The sequence below is a fragment of the Nansenia antarctica genome, assembly GCF_963989245.1.
Source record: "Nansenia antarctica genome assembly, chromosome: 13".
NCBI lineage: Eukaryota > Metazoa > Chordata > Actinopteri > Argentiniformes > Microstomatidae > Nansenia > Nansenia antarctica.
Genome location: NC_137683.1, coordinates 9,341,852 through 9,366,250, shown reverse-complemented (window position 1 = coordinate 9,366,250; position 24,399 = coordinate 9,341,852). Strand labels below are relative to the sequence as shown.

Below are 24,399 nucleotides of genomic sequence, written 5' to 3'. Positions count from 1 at the left end.
CCAATGGAAATTAGCCAATGGCTATAATTGGGTACATTTACACTGATGATATGTGCGCATTCCATTTAAGTGTTCAATAATGTACTGTGTCCCCCTTGAACAAATAAATCAAATCAAATCAATCAATTAACATCTGTTAAACTTTGCGTTTTGGCAGTACTGTTTGATACACACACTTCCCGTCTGGTTGGAGGTAGCTGACGGTCATCTGTTTCTCTGTGACATCAAAGTAAGCGAAACCTCCGGACGTGTAATTGACAGCACTGGAGAACCGTTGCCAGGACGACGGGAAGCTGTCCCTGTGATGGGTGGACAGGTCGGCAAAGTTGCCACTTCCACTGACCACGTAAGAACTCCCATCATCCTCTTGGTTAAACTGGTAGAATGATACAGAGGAATTCAACATCAAGGTATACGGTTAGTGACAAAAGTCATTCTTCTATGTTTGATGCATGTCATAACAGCACGTACACACCTGGAGATCATGATCATGGCCGCTCAGGTAAACTGTGACATCATACTTCTTCAGCAGTGGTCGTAGTTTATTCAGGAGACACGGTGTAGGACCATGGTTACCAATGGACCACACCGGATAGTGACCAGCTACCATAACATACTCTGACCTGTGAGAAGGGACAAGAACTGAGGTTGATTTCTGTTGGTATGACAACGATCGCTGCATGTGTTCATGAGAATTGAATAAATGTCCTCTAGTCTAGATACAGCTTTGTCACTTGAACAAGTCACAAGAAGAATCTGTTTGTCACCATCATTCAAACTAGAGATGACAATCTGACGTAGACGTGTGTCAGGGGAATGTGTGGGTACAGACCATGTGTTTTCACTCTCAACAATATTAATCTACGGTTCCTCCGTCTCGGTTGGCATTTGTGCCAAGCGACATCATTCATTTCGAGGGTACAGTGTGAACATGTACGCAAACCCATTGTTGTTATTCACAATACTCTTTTGTGAAGGAGTGCCCGCTCCTCACATAGTGACAGTTGAGGAATGTGTCTGTAGTTGTACAGACAGCTGTAGGACACTTGCGTAGTTGTGTGGTGGGTCACTGACCAACAATGTTAAGAATAGAGGAGTATAGAGGAGTGTGGTTATGCAGCCTCTCTAAAAACATGCCATAAGATCTTCACATTCTTGTCCTGAGGCTTAAACAGCAACTTTTTTTCTTTTTTGGCACTTTTCTCTCTCCCCCTCAACCGTGAAGGTATTAAAACCAGAGCCATTATTTACCCAGAGATGAATTCCTTTCACCTCGACAGTTGCACACATGGACACAGTGTGAACTTGAGAGGTTGTGTTTGGCATGTTGTGAGAGCCAGCCTTACTTGGTGTTAGCAAGTCTGGAGTTAATCCATTGCAACTGCTTGGCAGCGGCCCTCGGTTCCTCCTCTCGTTCAGGCTGGGTCCCGCCATAGGTGTTTCCACACAGCACCACTGTGTCGATCATCAGGATGGTCAGTGATACGTTGGTGTGTGGGATCTTGAAAGCCAGCTCATAGTACAGCTCAGGGAAGTTCCTGAGGAGACGAAATAAGATGAAAGCCGAGTCAATTCCATTTCAAATCAATCGATATTAGGAATGATTAGGAACACTATACTAATACTGGGTAGGGCCTCCCTTTGCTCTCAAAACAGCCTCAATTCTGGCATTGATTGATGCGACGGCATTATCGCATCACGCAATTCCTGCCAATTTTTCAGGTGCATTTTCAAGCTGTGAATCTCCCGTTCTACCACATCATAAAGGTGTTATATTGGATCCAGATCTGGTGACTGGGAAGGCCACTGAAGAACACTGAACTCATGAATTGTCATGTTCATGAAACCAGTTTGAGATGACTTTTGCTTTGTGACATGATGCATTATCATGCTTGGAAGTAGCTATTAGAAGATGGGTACATTGTGGCCATGAAGGGATGCACATGGTCAGCAACACTACTCAAATACGCAGCAACAAATACTCAAATACTTGATTGGTATTAACAGGCCCAAAGTGTTCCAAGAAAACATTCCCCACACCATGACACCACCTCCACCAGCTTGGACTGTAGACAGGTGTACAGGTGTTCCTAAGGTGATTGGTGGGTGTTTATGTAAAAAGTGAAAAAAACAAGGTTAGTGCCCGACACACAAAACCAAAACACACAGTAAAAGATCAGAGCCTTATTGACAATGCTTACCATCTGGCTGACTTGTTGGAGTAGGCGATCTGGGCAGAGACGTTTCCCACGTGGTCGTGATTACCCGCCACCAGGTACCACGGCACGCCACGCAGGGAGGGCTGAGAGAACACACTCTCAAAGGTATACTAGAAGAGAGACATATTCCACTGTTACTTGGGAAAGTAATAATAATTTTAAAAAGATGCAGATAATAAATAAATAATAATAATAATAATAATAATAACTTTTGATTTGTATGTATAATCAAGGACCCCAATTGAAATAAGCCAGTGGCTTTCTTGGGTTTTTATCCTCTTAGTTTGACCTTGTATGTAATATGTACTTTCATGTACCTACTTCTGCAAACATTCTAATACATTTTTCAATCAATCAATAGTGCTTTTCCTGCAAACGTTGCAGCTGAAAGTGCTCCAATCATTATATAATCACACTTGAATTATTTTTTCATTTAAAGGCAATATTAAAAAGAGGTTTTTAGTCTTGACTCGAACATATTTGCTGAGGTTGCATCCCTAATGTAAACTGGCAGTACATTCCACAATTTGGGTGCATAAAATGACAATCCAAGCCTCACCAAATCTCTTCTTTTGTACATGTGGTACACAGAGAAAACCAGCGTCAGAAGACCTGAGAGCTCTATTGGGCTGATATGCTAGCCAAAGATCTTTCAGATATTCTGGTGCTGTGCCATTGAGAGCTTTATAAACAAGCAGAAGGATCTTGAAATCTATTCTGAACTTCACAGATAGCCAGTGTAGAGTCTCTAAGTCTCTTATTCTGATGAATAAGTCTTGTTATCCTACTGTAGCTGTATTTTGTCACTTTTGCATTTTCAATTACATTTACAGATTGGTTTGAATATATAATGTTACTTATAAACCATATTGTTACTGCTCATGAAGAATTGTATGTTTTGAGTGCACACGCAACATGCCACAAGAGGGCATTATGCTTCACATAAAAATAATCACCTGGTTTAATCGTAAAGTCTAAAAATAGTTTGTTGAGCTCCAGTGCTCCCTCTACACACTCAGTATGAGCATTGTCACATCTGTCCAGCTGTATTATATATCACTCTGGATAAGCAACAAATCATATTCTCTGTGTCACATTATCAAAGTGTTTCCTCTCTCCTCTGTGGTCTAGCCAGGAACTGACACACTGATGTAACACTGTGTATCTCATTCTCAGCACATCTTTCACAACCAATACAGCACAGGAAGATACAGCAGCAATGGAGCAATGTATGTGTTGTATAACCTATGTATAATCATTTGCAGTAAGAAGCTCAGGAGAGTTAAGTTATAATCAATAGTTTGTTCCAATATATGGTATGATGATGATGATGTATTGTGAGTTTAGAATGATAAGGTTCTATCTCTGTTCAGGGTAGTTCAGAGATATTGAGCGTCAACGTTTTTACATTCCATTATGTTTTGTGAGATGGAACCTTAGTATTTGATTAATTACTAACAATTACTAACAATATTAATTACTAAAAATAACACCACATAAACACCTAATGGATCAGATTATGTAAAAAACTCAATTTTGACGAAAAATTTAGATAGAACCTTATAATTCTAACGTCACGGTGTTGACTGTATTAACAGTCTGGACTGGCCTTGAAGCGGTGGTCGTCCACGTTCTTCACTCCGCTGTAGTAGAAGTGGTCTCCCAGGCTGAGGACGAAGTCCAGGCCCATGGTCTGGGCCACCTCTCCCAGCTCTTCAGCCACGGCCTTCTCATGGGGGGTGTGATAGGGGGGCAGCGGAAGCCCCCCCCAGTCCCCGAGCCCAACGAAGCGCAGGGATGCTGAGGAGTGGCGTTACAAACCACAGCACAGACCAAATCACATCAAATCAAATGGTGTTTTATTCATATAGCGCATTTCTCACAAGATGTGACTCACATGTGACTCACAATGCGCTTCACATGATGACAGAGCCGCAAGCCGGCAAAGGTAATAAAAACCTGTACACTGTGCAGCCAGGAAAATTCCCTTGCAGTCCTCTACTCATAGAGCGAATACTACTACCAGGTTGCCTACCAGCACACAGCAGCAGCCCCCAAACCCCCCCCTGGGAGGCCCCAACCACCCCACACACCCGACCCGCCCCACCACCAGCACACCCGGCCCAGCCAAGCAAGCACAGACCATAATAGCCCCACCCTCGGCTAGCCAAGCAGGTGTCCCAGCGGCGGATCAGACCAAGCACGCGAGGCGGCCGGGGCCCCCAAATCAGAAACTACTTCTACTTCTACTATCGACTGTCTTTTCAAACGCTTTGTCTTAAACTGAAACTAACAGGCTCCGAATATACCCTTTTGAATTCATGGTGATATTCTCAAACAGTTCACACAACGATGATAAAGATGTCATCCAGAAAACAGTGGTTAGTTTCTGTACCTTGCTCCAGAGGTTGACAGTGAGGCCATAGTGAGTGTAGACACACGAGAAGCATCAGATTCAGCTTATCCATATCCAACCTTTAGGGTGAGGTGTGCAGTAACTAACAAAGCCAACACTGGTGAGAGTTGAGAACAGGCTGAGACAGACACAACCTTACTTTCTCTTTGTTCTCATTGCATTTAGAGGAAGTCATGTTGTGGTTTGTGTATAACTTCCTACATTGAGTCATATGAGAAACATAAAAACATCAGCTGATGCAGACCAATGTGCAGGGTGATCAAACATGAACTTTGACATTTTCTGAATAAAACTATAGATAGTAAGTGACTAGACCTGGTGCAAATAAATGACCTGAGTGACAGGTTTAGCACACAATAGATGAATGTTAAGTGTGTGTCATATATTTTAAAGTGTTTAATGCTAATGTATATGATTACTCATTTACACTCGTGCATGAAAGAACAGCCAGGTCACTGTTTTCCTACTGTCTGTCATGGATCAGAAACGCTTGGTGAATCAGTAACCTTTCACCTACTAATGCTGAGGTGTTCTAGACAGCGTGGGTCTAATGCATAGCTCAGGTAGCTTTATGACTTAGTTAGATCAAGAATCAATCTCATTGCTGGACTACCTGTATGAACTATGTACTGAACTTACCTAACCTTCAGAAACCACCTTTATAACAGTGTAGTTAGGTAGGCTACAGGGTTCATGGGACTCAGAAACCCTGCAGAGGACTGAACATGTATTCTGAGGACAACATTTAACCTTTTACCTAAATTCTTTAGGCAGGAGGTGTCCTCGTCCTTAACACGCCCTCAGCACATTTCCTGGTTCACTCACACAGTACCTGCCTAACTATCCTTACACTGGAGCTTTCAGGTGACAACGCTCCCCATAGCCTATGTAAGCAAGGCCGTACACTCATCTAACGCCTGTTAGTTACCCCACATAAAGATAAAAAACACAAGTAAGAGACATACTCCAAACAAACACACTTTATCTCTATTTTATTTGAATGAAAATGCGTCGTACAGTTTATTTCAGGTTCACGCCCTTTGGGAACCAATCACTTGTTAACTAGTCTCCCATATAAAACCATGACTTCTACAGATGCGGTTTACTTTTTTTTACAGTTCAAAAAATGACTTACAAGAGTGTTATATTACATTGGAACCGAGGCAAAGAGGCAACTGTCAAGTAGTTACATTGAAGGTAAGGGCAAAGGGTAAATAACGAAGGCTTCTGGGGCGTCTTATCTCACACACCATCCTAAACCGTGGATGGTCATCACTGGTGCTTTGAGCATGGAGCACATTTCCTACAATCCCCCTCAGTCGAGAGGAAAAGACAGAGGAAACACCTGGGGGGTCTCCAGCATCAGGGCTGAACTTCCTCTTCGCCATCGCTCTCTGTTCCTCATCTTAGGCCAAAGACGGCTTGCATGTGGAGGGGGATTCCCTCCCAGGTAGAGGCAACCAAGATAGCCTGGTCGCCACCAGGTTTGTTTGTGCTGTAAGCTAACCCCCTTACTGTTTGGTGTCATGTTTGGCACCACGACACAGGTTGGCTACTTAGCACAAACGGACCTGGGGTGGGACCAGGATAGCAGCCAGCAGCTTCACTTGCATATACATATACTGTGCTCTGGTATTGCTCTCACAAAAAAGCCAGACATGGATTATAACCTGTCCACAAGGGACGTGTTGAGGACCACTTAGACAACGGTTATAGCTTGCTGTGTTCATTAATTCGAGTATCTTGTCACAACTACCTCATCATAATCACTATCAAACGATGATTTAATTCATAGGCATATTAATCCAAACATCATTCATCAAGGTTTGACCATTTTCAAATCTCCACAAGTTTGGCCCAATGTGAACAATGTACTACACCATAAATTACATTTATATACAATCACGTTGGACAAAGAATTTTAATTAATTAGACTAACAGAGTTTTAAACAAGAGCTTTGTCCCAAAAACAAAATTGGTTACAATCAATTAAAAACAACACTGTCTAGATATAGTTAAGAACTTTGTTTTTAGTGCAGAATTAGTGGACATCTAGTCTGGGCTGGGGATGATGTGTGTCTAATACATATGGTTGACGTTTGTCTAGGAGCCGAACTCCACTGTCTCCTCTGTGATGGGTTTGAAGTCGTAGTTCCCTCTCCCATCCATGTGGAGGTAGTACTGAGGGAGGCAAAACAGAGGGCTGGGTCACATATCAGCTTATCAAACAACGCCCCACTAACCCTAACCCCTTTATTTGCCCGTCAAGAAGAAAAGAGAAAGAACACAGAAAGACACATGAACAGATGAGGTGTTTTACTGACACACGGGAACTTTGACATGACGTAAACAACAACTATACTTCTGGGAAAAATACTAACTGCCCAAAGGAGTTTCCCACCATCATCTCCCAGAACATGTCTACAAAACCACATATCAGAAGCCACTACGGCCTCGTTCACACGGCAGTGAAATGTGTGCCGACACCGACATGCGACTCAGGTCTGATTTATGCATGAGCGTGTGAACAGCGAACAAGTCACATGAAATCAGACTTTTTTAAATCCGATCTGGGTCACGTTCAGAGGCGGTATTATATCGTTCAGAGGCGGTATTATATCGGATACATGTCTGGTATTTAGCAACGCGCCCCCGTCTGAACTGTCATGTCGCGTTTAATGCGACTTTTACGTCACTCTAGAGCGACAATCATCACAATTCTGCGCCGGTTCCTTGGCGGTAACTACTCTTTTTCTACCTTGGCTCTCTTTTTCCTCATCCTTCTTCTTTTGACCATTTTGCTCATATCTTTGCCGGCCTCCGTTGCACAAAAACTTGACAATGAAACCGGTTGTAACGTTATCCGGTCATGTTATCCATGGTTACTTCTGTAAACAGTGCGCTGCGCGTGACGTCCTGACGTTATTGTTATTGTCCTTCTGCGCATGGAATGTTCACACTAGTCAATGTAGGTCAAATATAGGTCACATTTTAAAAGTCATGTGAGCTGCCAAACAAAAAAAAATCGGAATTGAGCATCAAGACCTGCCGTGTGAACTAAGCCAAGGACACATCTGAACATCTGACAGCGTTTCCAGAAAGGTCGTGATCTTACCTCATGGTGCTTCCACAAGGACTTCCTGTGAGAGACGGTGAACAAACTGATGCCAACCTGTTTACAGAGACGACCACGAAACACAGATCAGTCGAGAAATACAAGCATGCTACAACTCTCATAGCACCAGATGCTACAGATTCATAGATCCATGTTACAGGCACAAGCGGGACTGGAGGTTTAGAGATCTGGATGAAGAGAGAAGCTCTGGGGTGGTGAGGTGTGTCGGTACCGTTCTGCAGTGGCTGTAGATGAAGTCCTCCACATCCACACTCACAGCACTGGTGCACTCGTCCAGGATGGCAAACTGGGGCTTGTGGTAGAATAACCGGGCCATCTACACACACACACACGCACACGCACACGCACACAGTGTCAAGTGTCGTGTCAAATGGGGTCAGACTGAAATGCCCTAGTTTGTTCTTTCTAGTCTCTTCTCTTACCGCCATCCTCTGCTTCTCTCCTCCGCTGAGCACATCCATCCAGTCCTGTACGGAGTCCCAAGATCCCTCTCGGTCCAAGATGTGGCCCAACTGCACATTGTCCAGGTACTCTTTCAGCACCTTAAGAGAGAAACACACACACACACACACACACACACACACACACACACACTTTGTAGACTTTTGTTTGAGCTACTTCTACCGCTAATGCATTAAACAACACAGTGATGTGCTTCATTATACAACAGTTAGTTCCGACTAAGTCATTTGAATGGACAAGAGGCATTCCATGAGTGCCGATATATAGTATAACAGCACTGGGACTTTTAACTATATGTTTGTGTTCAGGTTACTAGGCAACAGTCCAGTTGAAGTTCAGTCGCGGAACTATTCTTTTGTTGGCGGAGCCAAAATAAATGATTAAATAAACAAACAAATCATAATCTGTTGTCGCTTATTACTGTTAACTAATAAATGGCGCTGTAGAACTGTTGTATAAAAGCAATATCACACTCAAGGTCGTGCTGTTTTACTGAATATCAGCACGGCTGTGAGTGACCGAATCACATGCGTGTTGATATTCAGTATAACAGCACTCCCTCTCGTGTGACATTGCTTAACTAAACAACACAGTGAGTGACGGGCTTCATTAAACAGTGACCTACCAGATCAGAGATGCCTTTCCTCTTCTGATCATCGTAGGTGTCTGGGTAGATCACTTGATCCCTCAGGGTGCCAAGGGTCATGTACGGTCTCTACAACAAGAGGTCATAAACAGGTCAATAAACACTAAACTACTAGTATTACTATTATAAATGCTAATAAATAAACAGTAGGTCCAACATGACAGACAAACTTAGAACCAATAAGCAATACAACTATCAGAATTGTAGTATAAAATACTTGTTTGAGATTTCGAGATGATAAGACGATAAGTTTACCTGAGGAACGTAGAACAGCTTCCCTCTCTGTGGTTTGGTCAGCCGCCCTCCAAACAGAGGCCACAGCTATCAAGAGAGAACAAGAACCTTTATATTCATACAATTATAACAACGTAATACACAACTCTTTGATGAATAAGTTGTGCAGACCATTAACAAGGACCTGTTTCCCCCCCCCCCCGCCCAAAGAGCATAGGGATCTCAATAAGAAAATACCACCATGGCCATCGAGTAGAGATGCTCCGATCTGATCGGCGCCGATCGGTATCGGCCGATATGGCCTTGATCGGTTTTGATCGGAGTTCTCAAAACGGCCGATCAAACACGACCGATCAGTTTACAAAATGGCGTCGCCAGTCTGGAAATATTACACAGTGTCGGAAAGAGACAACAAATATGCCGTTTGTAATGTCTGCTCAAAAGAAATACCTCGCGGAGGAACGCACGCAAGGTCTTTCAATACCACGAATATCATACGGCATTTGCTGCGTTCGTCGATTCGCTCCGAGAGCGCCGAAGCGCACACTGGGCTCGACGTCATAAAGGGACCGAGTGCTTTGATTGGACGAGAGGCGTTCCACGAGTGCTGGTCAGAGTTCCAGCGCGACTTCACGAGTGTAGTGTAGGTAGTGTTCAGCGACGTCATGTGACCCCGCGAGCAGGAAGTCACTAAGCTGGGCTAAGGCCCATAGCAACAACAACTATTAGCGCGCGAGTTTTAGGTCTTCCTCTGTGCACCTTGCACAAGTGTAGATATAGCGAGTGACTTTTCAGCATAGCAGGACATACAGTAGATGATAAGAGGAACAGGCTGAGTGCCAAAAACGCTGAGATGCTTGTATTTCTCTAGGCTAATCTGCCAGTGATGCTGCTTAAGAAGTAAGGTTTGAGTCTGAAATCTCCTTAGGTGCAATGTTTAGTTTTTTTGTTTTATTGATTATTGCTGACTTGCTGTCTTATCTCCTCCTAAATATGACTTGAAACTGACTGACTTGAAACAGTATTTTATATTTGGCTATAGCCTGTTTATGTTGCAGTTTAGTTTGGGTATGTTTATTGTTCCTCAGGAAAGCTACAGTATAAGCTCCAAGTTCTCTAAGAGCCCCTAGTTCCTCTCATTCGAGTGGAATGTTGCACATTTGATGTGACAGTGTACATTTTATTTATTATGATTTTTATTTATTTATATTATTATTTATTTGTTTTTCCTGAAGTAAGCTACAGGTGGTTGTGAATTCAATAAAACAGATGGTTGTCAATTCATGATACTTTCTCATCTCCTAATTTCATTTGAATACTTAATATACAATGTCAATGGTGTTAAGAATAATTAAAAACATAAATAATGCTACACAATAAATAGAATGCTTCAATTGCCATTTTCGACGCTGTGATCGGTGATCGGTGATATCGGATCGGCAGATCACTGATTCCAGTGATCGGTGATCGGTGATCGGCACCAAAAACCCTGATCGGAGCATCTCTACCATCGAGCGTTGCGTCTAATGCGCGTTGCGTCCGAAATTGGGATCAAATGCATTGTAATCAATGAAAGGTGCTCCACCTGCTGCGTTGCGTCCGATGGCTGCGTCCAAAGTAGACATTCAAAAAAGTTAGATTTTTGACGGTGGACGCAGACGTCACAATGAGACCAATTGTATATTTGCCCCACGTGGGGCGTGAGATGTATATTTACAATTGTAGTTGGTTATAATTGTATAGCCTATTGGTTGTTTTCTGGTGTTGTTTTATTGTTTTGCTCTGTTTGTAGTGCACTTGATATTATGATATATATATTATAATTTTTTTATCAGCTGTTAAATCACCACAGCGGTTAATAGAGATAATACCAGATTGAAAATGCTTGTAGCCAACTACTCAGCTATTGCGAATAGCTATTCACGCGAGTCAGCTGTCAATCACCACAGGTGCTTGAAAGCTTGTTGCAGGATTGGACGACGAACGGCTGATCCTTGAGGTCGAAAAATATTATTTTTTATATGCGACAAACGACAGATTGTACCATGATGCCCAGGTGAAGGACCGAGCATGGGGTGAGATCGGGTCCACACTTAAAAAATGACAGTGGAGCTAGAGTAGAACGTTGACGTTGACGCAACGCAGCAGGTGGAGCTTGGACAACGGGAAGTTGACGCAACGCCGATGGCGAGTTGACGCAACGCAGCAGGTGGAGCTTGGCCGTAAGGGAACAGCCTTCCTAGCCAGCTAAGGGAACAGCCTTCCTAGTCAGCTAAGGGAACAGACTTCCTAGCCAGCTAAGGGAACAGACTTCCTAGCCAGCTAAGGGAACAGCCTTCCTAGCCAGCTAAGGGAACAGCCTTCCTAGTCAGCTAAGGGAACAGCCTTCATAGGCAGCTAAGGGAACAGCCTTCCTAGTCAGCTAAGGGAACAGCCTTCCTAGGCAGCTAAGGGAACAGCCTTCCTAGCCGGCTAAGGGAACAGCCTTCCTAGTCAGCTAAGGGAACAGCCTTCCTAGCCAGCTAAGGGAACAGCCTTCCTAGCCGGCTAAGGGAACAGACTTCCTAGCCAGCTAAGGGAACAGCCTTCCTAGCCAGCTAAGGGAACAGCCTTCCTAGCCAGCTAAGGGAACAGCCTTCCTAGCCAGCTAAGGGAACAGCCTTCCTAGCCAGCTAAGGGCAGAGGGCTAAAGGCAGCCTGGACTCTTAAGACAGGCCTAAAAACCTTTTTATTCAAAAAGGCCTTTGACTGTTGAACCTGTGTTCATTCTTGTGATTTATTTTGTGGGTTTTTATACTATGTTTTTAACTTATTATGTTTTTAGGTTGTTTTGTTTTTAACTTATTATGTTTTTACGGTTGTTGTTTTTTCTCTCTGTAGCACTCTGAGATTCTTTTGAATGAAAAGTGCAATACAAATAAAATGCATTATTATTATTATTAATTTACCTCTCCCAGGACTCTGAAGAGGGAGCTCTTTCCACAGCCATTGGGGCCACACACCAAAACATTGGTGCCCGACCTCACCTTTAAAAAGAGAGAGAAAACATCGAATTGTAACATCGAGAGAACAGAGAGATCTGAACACAGAGATCTGAACATTGAGCGCAAACAAGTTTGTTTGTTGAGTACTAAAGGTCATACCTAATTGACTATTGGCACACATTCGCTGGTGGGTAACACAAAAATGAAGCATATGTTATAACTAACGATAGAGTACAGTATATCATTTAAAAAAATATATAATACCTACCTCAATAGTCAGGTCTCTGATCAGGACATCGCCGTTGGGTGTTGCTAGTGGGGTGTGGTCAAACCTGCAACATTGACATTTTTGGCATTTAGCGGACGCCTTATTCCAAAGTGACTTACAACATACACATTTGACTACGTAAGTGAATCATCTATCCACCAGACATAGCAGGAACAAGTCATCTATGCTCAGGCCAAAGGCCATTGGCAGTCGTCGTGCTAAAAGAAGGAAGATTTCTTTCTGTCATTCTGCAGTTCTGACAGCAGTGGGAAGCTCGTTCCACTCGTGGCGAGCCAGTATAGTGAAAAGACGTGGCCAGGCAGCGCGACTGCCGCATCGGCGTAGAGGCGGTGGAGCCAGTCGGCCAGCAGAGGTGGAAGAGTGGAGTGAACGGGCTGATTATTTGCAAGTAGGCAGGGGCTGTCCCTTTTGCTGTCCGGTAGGCGAGCACCGGGGTCTTGAATCTGATGCGAGCTGCTATCGGGAGCCAGTGAAGGGTACGAAGGAGGGGGGGTAACATGAGAGAATTTGGGAAGGTTGAACACCAGACGGGTGGCAGCGTTCTGGATGAGCTGCAGAGGTCTGATGGCGGAGGAGGCAGGGAGTCCCGAGGCGGGAGATGACCAGTGACTGGACCAAGAGCTGCTTCTCTGGTGAGGAACGGTCGTATCCTTCTGATGTTGTAAAGGAAAAATCTGCAGGAGTGTGCTGTCTCCGCGATGTTCGCCACGCAGGATAAGTTGTTATCAAGGATCACTCCGAGGTTACTGGCTGTCTGGGAGGAGGTCACAGTACAGTTCTCAACTGTGATGGAGAAGTCTTGGAGAGGGGCAGGCTTTCCCAGGGAGGAAGAGCAGCTCAGTCTTGTTAAGGTTTGGTAGGATTGGTGGACGGTCAAGGAGGTTGTTCTGAAGGAGATAGTGAGACAGTTGGTTAGATACAGCGCGTTCAAGGGTTCTAGATAACGAGGAGAGAAGGGAAACCGGTCTGGAGTTGTGGACAGAAGGCGGGTCAAGGGTTGGTGAAGAGGCTCGACTTATTTCGAATGGCTTATCTTAAACATGGCTTGTAACTCGCTGATCACAAAACAAACATATATATCAAACCTTTTTTGCAATGCGTTTTATGCAAGAGGTGTGCCACACTTACTTGATGATGTTGTCCATGTTGATGATCTCACCACTTCCTGGGATCAGTGTCATTTTCTCTAAGGCTTCTGCTTCTACAATAAACCGATACAAACACAATCATATTCCACCATTAACGTGGCCATGGCATTTATTGCCTTTACTTAGTAGTATTTAGATTTCAACGTTTACATGAACTGCAAAAATAAATATTCTCCGAATATTTCTGCTTACATGCTGCATACCGTGATTAGTGGGTGAGGACACCTAGTGAAGTGAAGTGAAGTGAAACTTTATTTATATAGCGCCTTTCGTACATGGATGCAACTCAAAGCACCTACCCTGTAGATTCCTGCAATTTCTCATTTTAAGTTATTGAAAATGCAACTATGTGGCTCACGGGGTGCACTGGTTGTTTTTCTGCAAATTGTGCATAATTTAGTCCTTTTTATTCACCAAACTCACTACCTAACTTCCTCTGTAGACTGGACACCTGTGTCCTCAGGTTCCATCTTGACTGTCCCTCCTAAAGACCTCTTCACCCCCCAGTACTCCTCTGTACACTTCCTCTAATGTTCATAATTGCCAATGGCAACTAGCCCCAGCATAGATTTTTGCTTATGATGACCGATGTAAAGATGATTCACTTACTTTAGACAAATGTACGTATCGCTTTGGATGAAAGTGTCTACTAAATGTAAAAAAAATAAATGCAAATGCGATACAAGAGGCAAATGGTACTAACTGTGGCGAGATACTCCGGCTGAGAGGGGTATATAATGTCCTAATAGCTTGTATTATAATCTGAAAAACGTTACGTCTTTGATCTTTAGCAGATGCCTTTATCCAAAGCGATTTACAACAAACACATTTGTCAGCAAGTGAATCTTCTATCTATCAGTCAGCATAAAAAAAAACAAATCAATACTAGGACCAGGGGTCATTGGCAGTCACAATATTACATTGGCAGTGGCTTGGGGCACCGCGCACTTCGAATCTGGCCCCTGCCCTGCTAACATGCCCTCTCTCCTTACTTTCCTGTCTGTCTTCACTATATTTGTCCAATAAAAAATGAAAAATATGAGTGGGATTGCCCCACTCAGAAAAAATTACTTTAAAAAAACAAAACAATACTACATTGGCAGTCACAATGCTAACGTCCCATTTTGAGTATGCTTCCTCTGACTAAGGCTTTATTCTGCATAGGTTTATGCCTTATTCGGAGTATTGCCGTATTATATTATATCCATATTATATCTGATTATTACCTCTTCCTTGATGGGAAACCATGGTGCGCTCATATTTCCCATTGTTCAGTTCTTTCAGGACCTTCCTCAGCTCAGTGATACGGGCGGTGAACCTGGAGGGATGGACAGACGGACAGACAGATTAGTGGAGGAACTGGGAGTTTTTGGGACTAATAACGGTAGTTGTAGCTGAATCAATCCTTGATGTAAGTTTCAGGGTTCCCACCCCTTCTGAAACATCAAATTCAAGCACCTCTCAAGGACTTTCAAGACTCAATTCCTTCAAATTCAACACGGCATAGTTTGAGACAGATCTAGATGAGAATTGATATAACAGGAACTATCCGCTCACAGACAACAATTAAAAAGAGAGGCTTGAATGTGTGAACACTAGATGGTCACTTGTCTTCTCTACCACAACACAGCAAAACAATATATTGTGAAATATGTGTAAAGTTAAGCAATACAGAGACTTATTTACTAGTTGACGAGCTAAGTAAAACATTTTTGAATATACATTTTTAAAAATTGAGAGAGAGAGGGGAATTCAAGCACTTTCAATGACCCATATCGATTTTCCAAAACGTTTAAGACCTTGATTTCTTTTTCTCAAATTCACAAACTTTCAAGGGTTTCAAGGACCCGTGGTCCTCATACAGAAGCAGTCTCACCCTGAGAGCCTGGTCATCTCTCTGCCAGCCAGCACGATCCTGCCCAGAGCCTGAGACATCCTCAGCAGCATCCTCCCACTCTGGTAGTAGTCCTGTAGGCCACACACACACACACACACACACACACACACACACACACACACACACACACACACACACAGTGGTCAGTTAGCTAACCTATGTGTCCAGCAGGTCCTGTATCTGCGGTGTGTGTACTGGGAGAGAGAGAGTCTCTATCTGCGGTGTACTGGGACAGAGAGAGTCTCTATCTGCGGTGTACTGGGACAGGGAGAGTCTCTATCTGCGGTGTACTGGGACAGAGAGAGTCTCTATCTGCGGTGTACTGGGACAGAGAGAGTCTCTATCTGCGGTGTACTGGGACAGAGAGAGTCTCTATCTGCGGTGTACTGGGACAGAGAGAGTCTCTATCTGCGGTGTACTGGGAGAGGGAGAGTGTCTATCTGCGGTGTACTGGGACAGAGAGAGTCTCTATCTGCGGTGTGTGTACTGGGACAGTGAGAGTCTCTATCTGCGGTGTACTGGGACAGTGAGAGTCTCTATCTGCGGTGTACTGGGAGAGGGAGAGTCTCTATCTGCGGTGTGTGTACTGGGAGAGGGAGAGTGTCTATCTGCGGTGTACTGGGACAGAGAGAGTCTCTATCTGCGGTGTACTGGGAGAGGGAGAGTCTCTATCTGCGGTGTACTGGGACAGTGAGAGTCTCTATCTGCGGTGTACTGGGAGAGGGAGAGTCTCTATCTGCGGTAGGGATGGACGGTTTTTCGGTTAAACCGAAAACCGGGGTTTATAAAAATAGAAACGTTTTTTTATCAAAACCGTCTGAAACCGTTTTTTTTTTTTTTTTTTTTAAGAATAAAATAGAATAAGAATAAAACTGGAACATGTCACATGTTTGTCGTGTGTGAAAATAACAATGATACAGTCTGAATCTGCCGCGCAATGAGTGAGAGGTTTGGTCAGTTGTGAAGAATAACTGAGGATTAATATCTAATTGGGATTATATTTAAGGGTAACGAATCACTCTATGGGAAAGATAGTTGCCTTCAGTTATTGGTAGATAGGAAAGGTTTTTTACAATTACTCGCTTACATTTAATAAGATCATTTTCGCTGCTCTCTGTAAAGCGCATTGGGTCACTTTTGTGAGAAATGCGCTATAGAAATAAAATGTGATTTGATATCAATCAATCAATCAATCAAACTTTATTTATGTTCTATAGCACAAATCATGCATTGAATGTAACTCCAAGTGCAGTATTTACTAAACCACAATATAATAAAACAAGAGCTATACGGATCAAGAGTGTTTGTGCACAGCGCCACTGTGTGTGAAGGCGCTACTGAAAGTGATGACAGAACGCATGTCTCAGAAGATACGCGGTCACTTAGTGACGCAAAGGTAGTTCTGTATTTATCTCTATCTGTATTAGTACATTTATTTTGAAAGCTCTATTTTGACAGCTCTACCATGGGCACTTTTATTTTGATGGGGCATTCTTTGTTGATTGACTTACGACAGTTCAGGACGAGTCAGTCTCGCGGCATGTGGTTTTTATGAAAAGCTTTAAGTATGTTCACTGCATAATTCTAAGTCTAATATTTCAGTGATTATTGAGCAGTATTCAAATATTTAAATACATTGAGCAGCAGCTGAAACTTTGTCTAAGAACCAAGATATTGAGAAAGCAGTTCATTCAATGAAGACGCTGTTCCAAGAGATGATCTTCCGTGCAGGCGTGCACCCTGGATCAGCGGAGCTGGTGTGTTAAGTGTTCATGTGTTTTTATGTATGGTGTAGCTTACAAAAGTCTGCCTTTCCACTTATATTTGTGAAACTAAGTAGCCTAAATGTGTTGCGACTGTGCTTACGGTGTTTTAATGGTGTTCGACATGAGTGTATTGTAGCAGTAGGGCTCAATTATTTGAAATTGGCGCTCTTTTATTATATATTTTTTTTTTTTTTTTTTTTTTACTGTATTTTTCGGTTAACCGGAAAACCGCGGTTTTACTCTCTGACGGTTTTTCGGTTTCAATAATTGGAAACCGTCCATCCCTAATCTGCGGTGTACTGGGAGAGGGAGAGTCTCTATCTGCGGTGTACTGGGAGAGGGAGAGTCTCTATCTGCGGTGTACTGGGAGAGGGAGAGTGTCTATCTGCGGTGTACTGGGAGAGGGAGAGTCTCTATCTGCGGTGTACTGGGAGAGGGAGAGTCTCTATCTGCGGTGTACTGGGAGAGGGAGAGTCTCTATCTGCGGTGTACTGGGACAGAGAGAGTGTCTATCTGCGGTGTACTGGGAGAGGGAGAGTCTCTATCTGCGGTGTACTGGGAGAGAGGGAGAGTCTCTATCTGCGGTGTACTGGGACAGTGAGAGTCTCTATCTGCGGTGTACTGGGACAGTGAGAGTCTCTATCTGCGGTGTACTGGGAGAGGGAGAGTCTCTATCTGCGTGTCTGTACTGGGAGAGAGAGAGAGTCTCACCTCCAGCAGCTCTGAGGTGGTGCTGTGCAGGTGGCGGGGGTCCGACAGGTTGAGGAAGGGGCGGCTCACCACCAGGTAGCCCACCACCGTGGCCAGGTCTGGGGGGAGAACCAGACAGAGACTTGGGTTAGCATGGTAGTGATGATGATGTCAGTCACAAACAGGGTGCTTTCTGTGTTTCTTATACAACAACATTACTTTGTTGCCTTGCTGAACAACAACACTTCATTAGATAATAATAATAATAATAATAATAATAATAATAATAATAATGATAGTAATAATAATACATTAGACTTATATAGCGATTTTCTAGACACTCAAAGACGCTTTACAAACTGAAAAAAGATCGAGTAGTAATAATAAAAAGAAACAAAAGGTAAATAAAATAAAGTATAGGGGCCTAGTTAAGGTAGTGCTGGGGACACATGGGAAGGGGAGGGGGAGAGGGTTAACTGGTGAAGGCGAGCTTGAAGAGGTGGGTTTTGAGGGCCTGTTTAAATGTTGGGAGGGTGTTGGCCTGTCTGATGTGGTTGGGGAGGGCGTTCCAGAGGGACGGGGCTGCGGCTGAAAAGGCCCCATCACCCCATTAGCTGTAACAGTAAAACATCTTACACTTGGCGACGAGGCTGTCCACGAAGCCCATGGTGAAGCGGAAGTAGATGAAGCTGTGCAAGTGGTCGACCTGAGAAGATAAAAAGACCACAACTCCTTCAGACACTTTTCACACGCGACAGACTGTCCTCTCTTTCTAGATCGACTCAAACGCCGTCAAAAGGACGCTACTCCGACGACACTAACCAGTTTCTTAAACGTCGAGTGAATCGTCTGTTTCTCTCGCTCGTTCCCGTTGTAGAAGGCGATTTCCTCACTAGGGAACAGAAGGCGTTTTTAAGACATACAGTCAATTATACACACGTTATGCTATAGGCTTGCATTTAACAAGATTGACAGATCGCAAAGGATGTTATGAAGGGGCTATGGAAAGATTACCTGTTGGTGATGAGGCGAGAGTTGACATATCTGTACTCTCCCTCGTAGCGCTGTTCCGTCACCGTCATCTTGCCGATAGGTCTCCGCAGTCTAGTCAGGATCATCCCAGAGAACAGCAGGTAGGCCATCATACTGGCAGGGCCCTGGGGGGGAAAGGGTGGCGTCACATGCTGTTAACACAGGTCCTGACACGGCTAGAAGGGCTCCATTTAGCTGTCCTTGAAGGGTCAAAACTCGGAGGTTATATTCACCTGGGCGCCGATGGCACTTGTCAGCTTGTAGATGTACAACCCGATGTCCAAGAGAGGCTAACGGAGAGAGAAACAGTATGCATGTCACTCTCTGTCAATGTTCCGATTAATAACAGCTATCTTCAGGTACTTTGTGCGATATTATTATTACATTTCCGTAAGAATGTATCCAATGTGTTCACTTATTCTTAGTGGCCAATGGTTGATTAAAGAGCAAGAGGAGGAGGAGGAGGAGAGAGGGGAGCTGGTTAGTATTAATCTTACTTTGCTCAGGTTGGCGTACAGTTCCACAACACTGTTACAGAACTTCTCCACGTCCTGGGTGAGCAGCTGGTCGGCGTTGGCGATACGGTTGTCCAGGTTACCCATTTTGTAGTACGTGTAGCCCCTGGGGAGGACGTGTGTTCAATTCATTTGCAGTACACGAGAACCAGCCAAACCACCCCAATTCAATAGCGTTTTTGCAAAAGATACAATGATGGCAATGGTGGACGTGCATAACATTTGGGTTCCTAACAATTTGACTTTGTTAACGCTAGGACGATGGCGGTTCCGGCGCTTACTTCAGGTATTCGTCGTAGAGATGCTTGGTGAGCCGCACCCGGAAACGTAGTTTCAGCTCGTTCAGACCCAGCTTCAGGAAGTTGTTCACCAAGGCGATCTGGGGCAGGCCGGTCACAGACAGACATGCACTTCACCAAACACATTTTTTGCTTTTCTATCAGTATGCATGCAATCTGCAATAGAATATGGATCTCCTGGGCTCAATGCACGGACAGAGAGAGGAGTATTTCACACTAAGCAAATGACATACTAAGGACATTTATTTCTAAGAGGTTTTTCTAGAGTATTAATACATCTGGCACAATAAAGCAGAGAGATATTAGCTTGACAGTTACACACATGCCTTAACTTTTTTTTCCGTATGAATCTATTCTAGCAAGGTTATTCATGCAATATTACTAGTAGGTTATGAATTATAGTTTAGTAAAGGTTAATAATCATATTCAGGGAATGTTGTTGTGTTAATAATCAGGCCTCCTCTGACAATGTTGAACAAAATCTACAACACCAGTCAAAAGTTTGGACACACCTTCTCATTCAATGGTTTTCTTTCTTTCTTTCTTTTCTACAATACAATAATACGATAAATACTGAAGGCATCACAACTATGAAAGAATACATTAGGAATCGTGTAGTAAACAAAAAGTGTTAAACAAACCAGAATATGTTTTATATTTTAGATTCTTCAAAGTCGCCACCTTTAGCTTCTCTTCTCTAGAATACGTGGGAGAAAACCACTAAAAAAGCAAAAGGTGGCGACATTGAAGAATCTAAAATATAAAACATATTCTGGTTTGTTTAACACTTTTTGGTTTACAACATAATTCCATATGTGTTCTTTCATAGTTTTGATGTCTTCAGTATTATTCTCCAATGTAGAAAATAATATAGAAATAAAGAAAAACCATTGAATGAGAAGGTGTGTATGACTGTATTTGACAGGTCCTAAATGTAAGGCTACTCCAGACACCTTCAGATAACTGGTGCTATGACGATGATATCGTCAAATTAAAGCAAAGTATCAAATTCATCAGACTCATGTGATGTGAATCAATTGATATATGATATATGATATTAAAAAATCACACTTACAAGTGGCATGACTGTGATAAAGTTGAACAAGTAGCTCTTGAAATCTTTAGTGTTGCGACCAATAATTGCACTGCAAACCACAACAACACGCATAAGGATGAGCAAACACTGTCAGTGAGGGGGGACGGATCACATCCTTCACAGACAAACACTGTCAGTGAGGGGGGACAGATCACATCCTGCACAGACAAATGCATCCTGCCCTGGAGGAGAAACACTTAGAAGACCGCAATCATTCACTTGACCGTTGCATGGAAGCAGAGGAGCTCTGACATGGTGTGTTACACATTCCATTCAAAGCTATTATCTGTTATTAACTCATAGAGACAGGACTTTCAGGCTTTCTAGGCTCGTTGGGTCAGTGTTACGGCCTGAAAAGCAGCAAGAGCGATACGTCTATCTAGGTCCTAGATATCTAGGTCCTAGATAGACGTATATCGCTCTTGCTGCCTAGAAAGCCTGAAAGTCATGGCTGTATGAGTTAATAACAGATATTCTAGGAATATGTTATGGGTTCCGAAACATCAATAACACACAAGTTAATGCTTTTCTAGGTTTGGATTAATTCACGGAAACCATGTGCGGAGGACAGTTACCCCAGGTATGACAGCAATGTAGGAATAAAAATGCTTCTTGAACAGATTGATATCTCGGCTAATGATACCACTGTGGAAGAGGGAAGGAAACAAAACAACATCTGTTCAGGGATGGGGGGGTGGGGGGGAACTACACTGCAGGTTGTCTTAACCTATTCATTGCAATCATCAACACCAATCAAGCTCACTGGTTATCTAACAGTCAGATTGGAGAACAGGTCACATGACCAGAAGTGTCCTGACCTTTCGATCATTGTGCCGTTCTGGATCATCCACACGTCACAGTATGTTCTGGTGATCAGCATGGAGGCGATGAACAGGAGGTACCCTGTCTGTGGGAACAACAATGGAGAAAACATACTTACAGCCAACATCGAATGGGCAAACTATGAAATCAGAAATTCAAAGCAGAGTAAATGGCAGGTGACTGTTCAAAATGTGGAGCAAGTCCGAAATTCTATGCTCATTCCTCGTTCCACAGAGGATACACCCTAACGGCCAAGCTCCACCATGGCCATCGAGCGTTGCGTCAGCGTTGCGTCTAATGTGCGTTGCGTCCGAAATTGGGATCAAATGCATTGTAATCAATGAAAGGTGCTCCACCTGCTGCGTTGCGTCAGCGTTGCGTTGCGTCAGCGTTGCGTCCGATGGCTGCGTCCAAAGTAGACATTCAAAAAAGTTTGATTTTTGACGGTGGACGCAGACGTCACAATGAGACCAATTGTACCACGTGGTACCACGGACAGCTCCAAGTACGAGCTAGCCAGTGGAGCTAGAGTAGAACGTTGACGTTGACGCAACGTTGACGCAACGCAGCAGGTGGAGCTTGGACAACGGGAAGTTGACGCAACGCCGATGGCGAGTTGACGCAACGCAGCAGGTGGAGCTTGGCCGTTATACAGTAACACCCAACATATTCCATTCCACTGTGGCCTTCGCTTATAAAAACAAAGTGATTATGAGTGTTTTTTTTTCCTTCTATCACAGAGACTGCCAATGGCCCCGGGCCTGAGCTAGATTACTCTTCCTGCTACGACTGGTGGATTGATGATTCACCTGCTTAGTCGAATGTTTTGATTGTAAGTCGCTTTGGAATAAGGCATCTGCTAAATGCCAAAAATGTCAAATGTGAATGTAAATGTGTGTGAAAGGGCTCTCTAGACTACTCCCAAGATCATCAATAATCCCACTTGATTATTGAACTCCCTTGAATTTATAGTGACTTTTCAGAAAAAAGAATGCAGACAAAGTCTTCAGAGTGTTTCTGTCATAGGAGTTGAATTGGAGTGTCTGCCAGGAGAAAGACGTATTTGCAGAATCAATGAGGTCCTATGTTGCCCAAAATATAACTACTCTGTATCAAAGAAAACATCATATTTAACTGAAAACTGTCTGGGCTAATCAATTATAAAAAGATCCGAGCCAAACCAGGATGGAACATCCCTTTAACGTATGTACGTGGAGGCCCTCTGAGTAGAAGGGGCAGGGAGGAGGAGATAAGTTGGGTGTAAAGGTGATGCAATGATGAACTCAACACTCGAACTTGCAGATCTCTCGAAAGGCCAACATTGATTAGGAGTTGAATTACTTCAAGGTTAACAGCATGATTTAGAAATGGCCTTTAACACACTGGGAAACACTCAGTATCATGTTGTTATTACAACCTTATTATGCACATTAAAGACAACAATTTTGTCAGTGGGGTCAGATAAGGCCAACCTCTTTGCAGCACCAGCGAGGCACCATGATCTTCAGGATACTCCAGATTCGGGAGACGAACAGTTTATCCACCGCCGCCCGGTCTCTCTGCCTGTCCTTCTGCACAAAGAGAACCAAGGCAACTGTCAGAGGGTAACTGGTAATCATATTATTACGTACCCGAAAGATGATATATCATGTATACATTGTGTGAACTTGAGAAGCTTTTTCCTCTCCAGTGACGCTTGCATTCTTGAAGCCTGATATCCACTTACATCATTGTTTGACAGCTTCTCAGCATCTGCTTTTTTACTGTAAAGGGGGAACAAAGGCACAGATTCAAATACAGTTACTGACAAATACAGTAGGCCACAAAGTTTCTGAGCGACATCAGAACACGTGACGTCATGCGAACGGATCAAATCGCACTGTGCCCTAGGCTGTACCCAGATCAGATGTACCCAGATCAGATGTACCCAGATCAGCTGTACCCAGATCAGGCTGTACCCAGATCAGCTGTACCCAGATCAGGCGTTATCCTAACGGATTATTGAGAGTAGCCTTCGTAATGCATGCACACACGTCAGGAATGTCACAGGAAGAGTTGACAACAATGAACTTGAATAAATTAACATGCAATTGAACAGAAAAAAAACACAAAAAAACACAAGAGAGTTGCAAATCCCCGAACGATTGCATGAACTTCTAGACTCAGTCTAACACCTGTTAAAAGCATATAACATGATTCATATTATTCATAATTATTATTATGAATGTGCATAATCTCGATTTTTAGGTTTGCTGGCCACAGATCTGGTTGACATTTAACCCACTAAGCAGCGCTACGTTGCTTTCATAGATCATAGAGCAGATCAACAGCTAACCACTGTATTTCCTCCAGATCTCCCCCCCTCCATACCTGTTGGCCCTGCCGGCCCTCCGCCTCTGTCTCAGCAGGTACAACACCAGTAACACCCCGGAGGCTATGGAGGTGTTCTTAGCTGTCAGGTATCTGCTGACGGCCGCCATGTTCCCTTCTCAACCGGTCAGTGAGCGGCGCGGTGCATGCTGGGAGTGTGGGGGAGGTAACGAATGGCACCAGCTCCCTGATACAGTGTTGCCAGATCGGATCGACCATTTCCAGCTCACCCACACAGTCTAAAAACCGCCCAATCCCCAGCTCACCCACAGTCTAAAAACCGCCCAATTCCCAGCTCAGCCACAGTCTAAAAACCGCCCAATTTCCAGCTCAACCACAGTCTACAAACCGCCCAATCCACCAAAAACCAGCCCTAAA

The 24,399-nt window shown here is 43.7% G+C and overlaps 2 protein-coding genes across 2 annotated transcripts; both read right to left on the bottom strand.

The window, feature by feature from the left end:
• Window positions 1–20: 20 nt before the first annotated feature.
• Window positions 21–4,687, bottom strand: LOC308169270 (tartrate-resistant acid phosphatase type 5-like; the record flags this gene model as incomplete). The annotated part of the gene is made up of 6 exons (XM_080543946.1): window positions 21–376; window positions 476–623; window positions 1,347–1,538; window positions 2,202–2,329; window positions 3,829–4,019; window positions 4,615–4,687. 6 exons carry the CDS (start codon window positions 4,685–4,687, stop codon window positions 137–139), a joined length of 972 nt encoding a protein of 323 aa, XP_080400072.1. The 3' UTR covers window positions 21–136.
• A 923-nt stretch (window positions 4,688–5,610) lies between these two features.
• On the bottom strand, window positions 5,611–24,302 carry abcd3a (ATP-binding cassette, sub-family D (ALD), member 3a). The gene is made up of 23 exons (XM_080543899.1): window positions 24,022–24,302; window positions 23,378–23,414; window positions 23,124–23,222; window positions 21,648–21,736; window positions 20,809–20,878; window positions 19,716–19,813; window positions 19,417–19,540; window positions 19,153–19,209; window positions 18,902–19,044; window positions 18,710–18,779; window positions 18,524–18,593; window positions 17,909–18,006; window positions 15,411–15,502; window positions 14,761–14,852; window positions 13,515–13,587; window positions 12,366–12,429; window positions 12,062–12,139; window positions 9,135–9,200; window positions 8,859–8,948; window positions 8,194–8,313; window positions 7,983–8,087; window positions 7,751–7,807; window positions 5,611–6,816 (listed from the first exon to the last, which is right to left on the bottom strand). The coding sequence occupies exons 1-23, from the start codon at window positions 24,129–24,131 to the stop codon at window positions 6,739–6,741; spliced, it is 1,980 nt and encodes a 659-aa protein (XP_080400025.1). The 5' UTR covers window positions 24,132–24,302; the 3' UTR covers window positions 5,611–6,738.
• Between the last annotated feature and the right edge of the window lie 97 nt (window positions 24,303–24,399).

What these genes read in the sequence shown, in the direction of transcription:
- abcd3a (XM_080543899.1), bottom strand. Translation starts at nt 24,131, where the DNA reads ATGGCGGCCGTCAGCAGATACCTGACAGCTAAGAACACCTCCATAGCC. An exon ending in GAGATGACCAGGCTCTCAGG is followed by an intron (nt 14,853 to 15,410) that starts GTGAGACTGCTT and finishes CCATCCCTCCAG; the next exon opens with GTTCACCGCCCGTATCACTG. An exon ending in GGTTTCCCATCAAGGAAGAG is followed by an intron (nt 13,588 to 14,760) that starts GTAATAATCAGA and finishes GGTTTATTGTAG; the next exon opens with AAGCAGAAGCCTTAGAGAAA.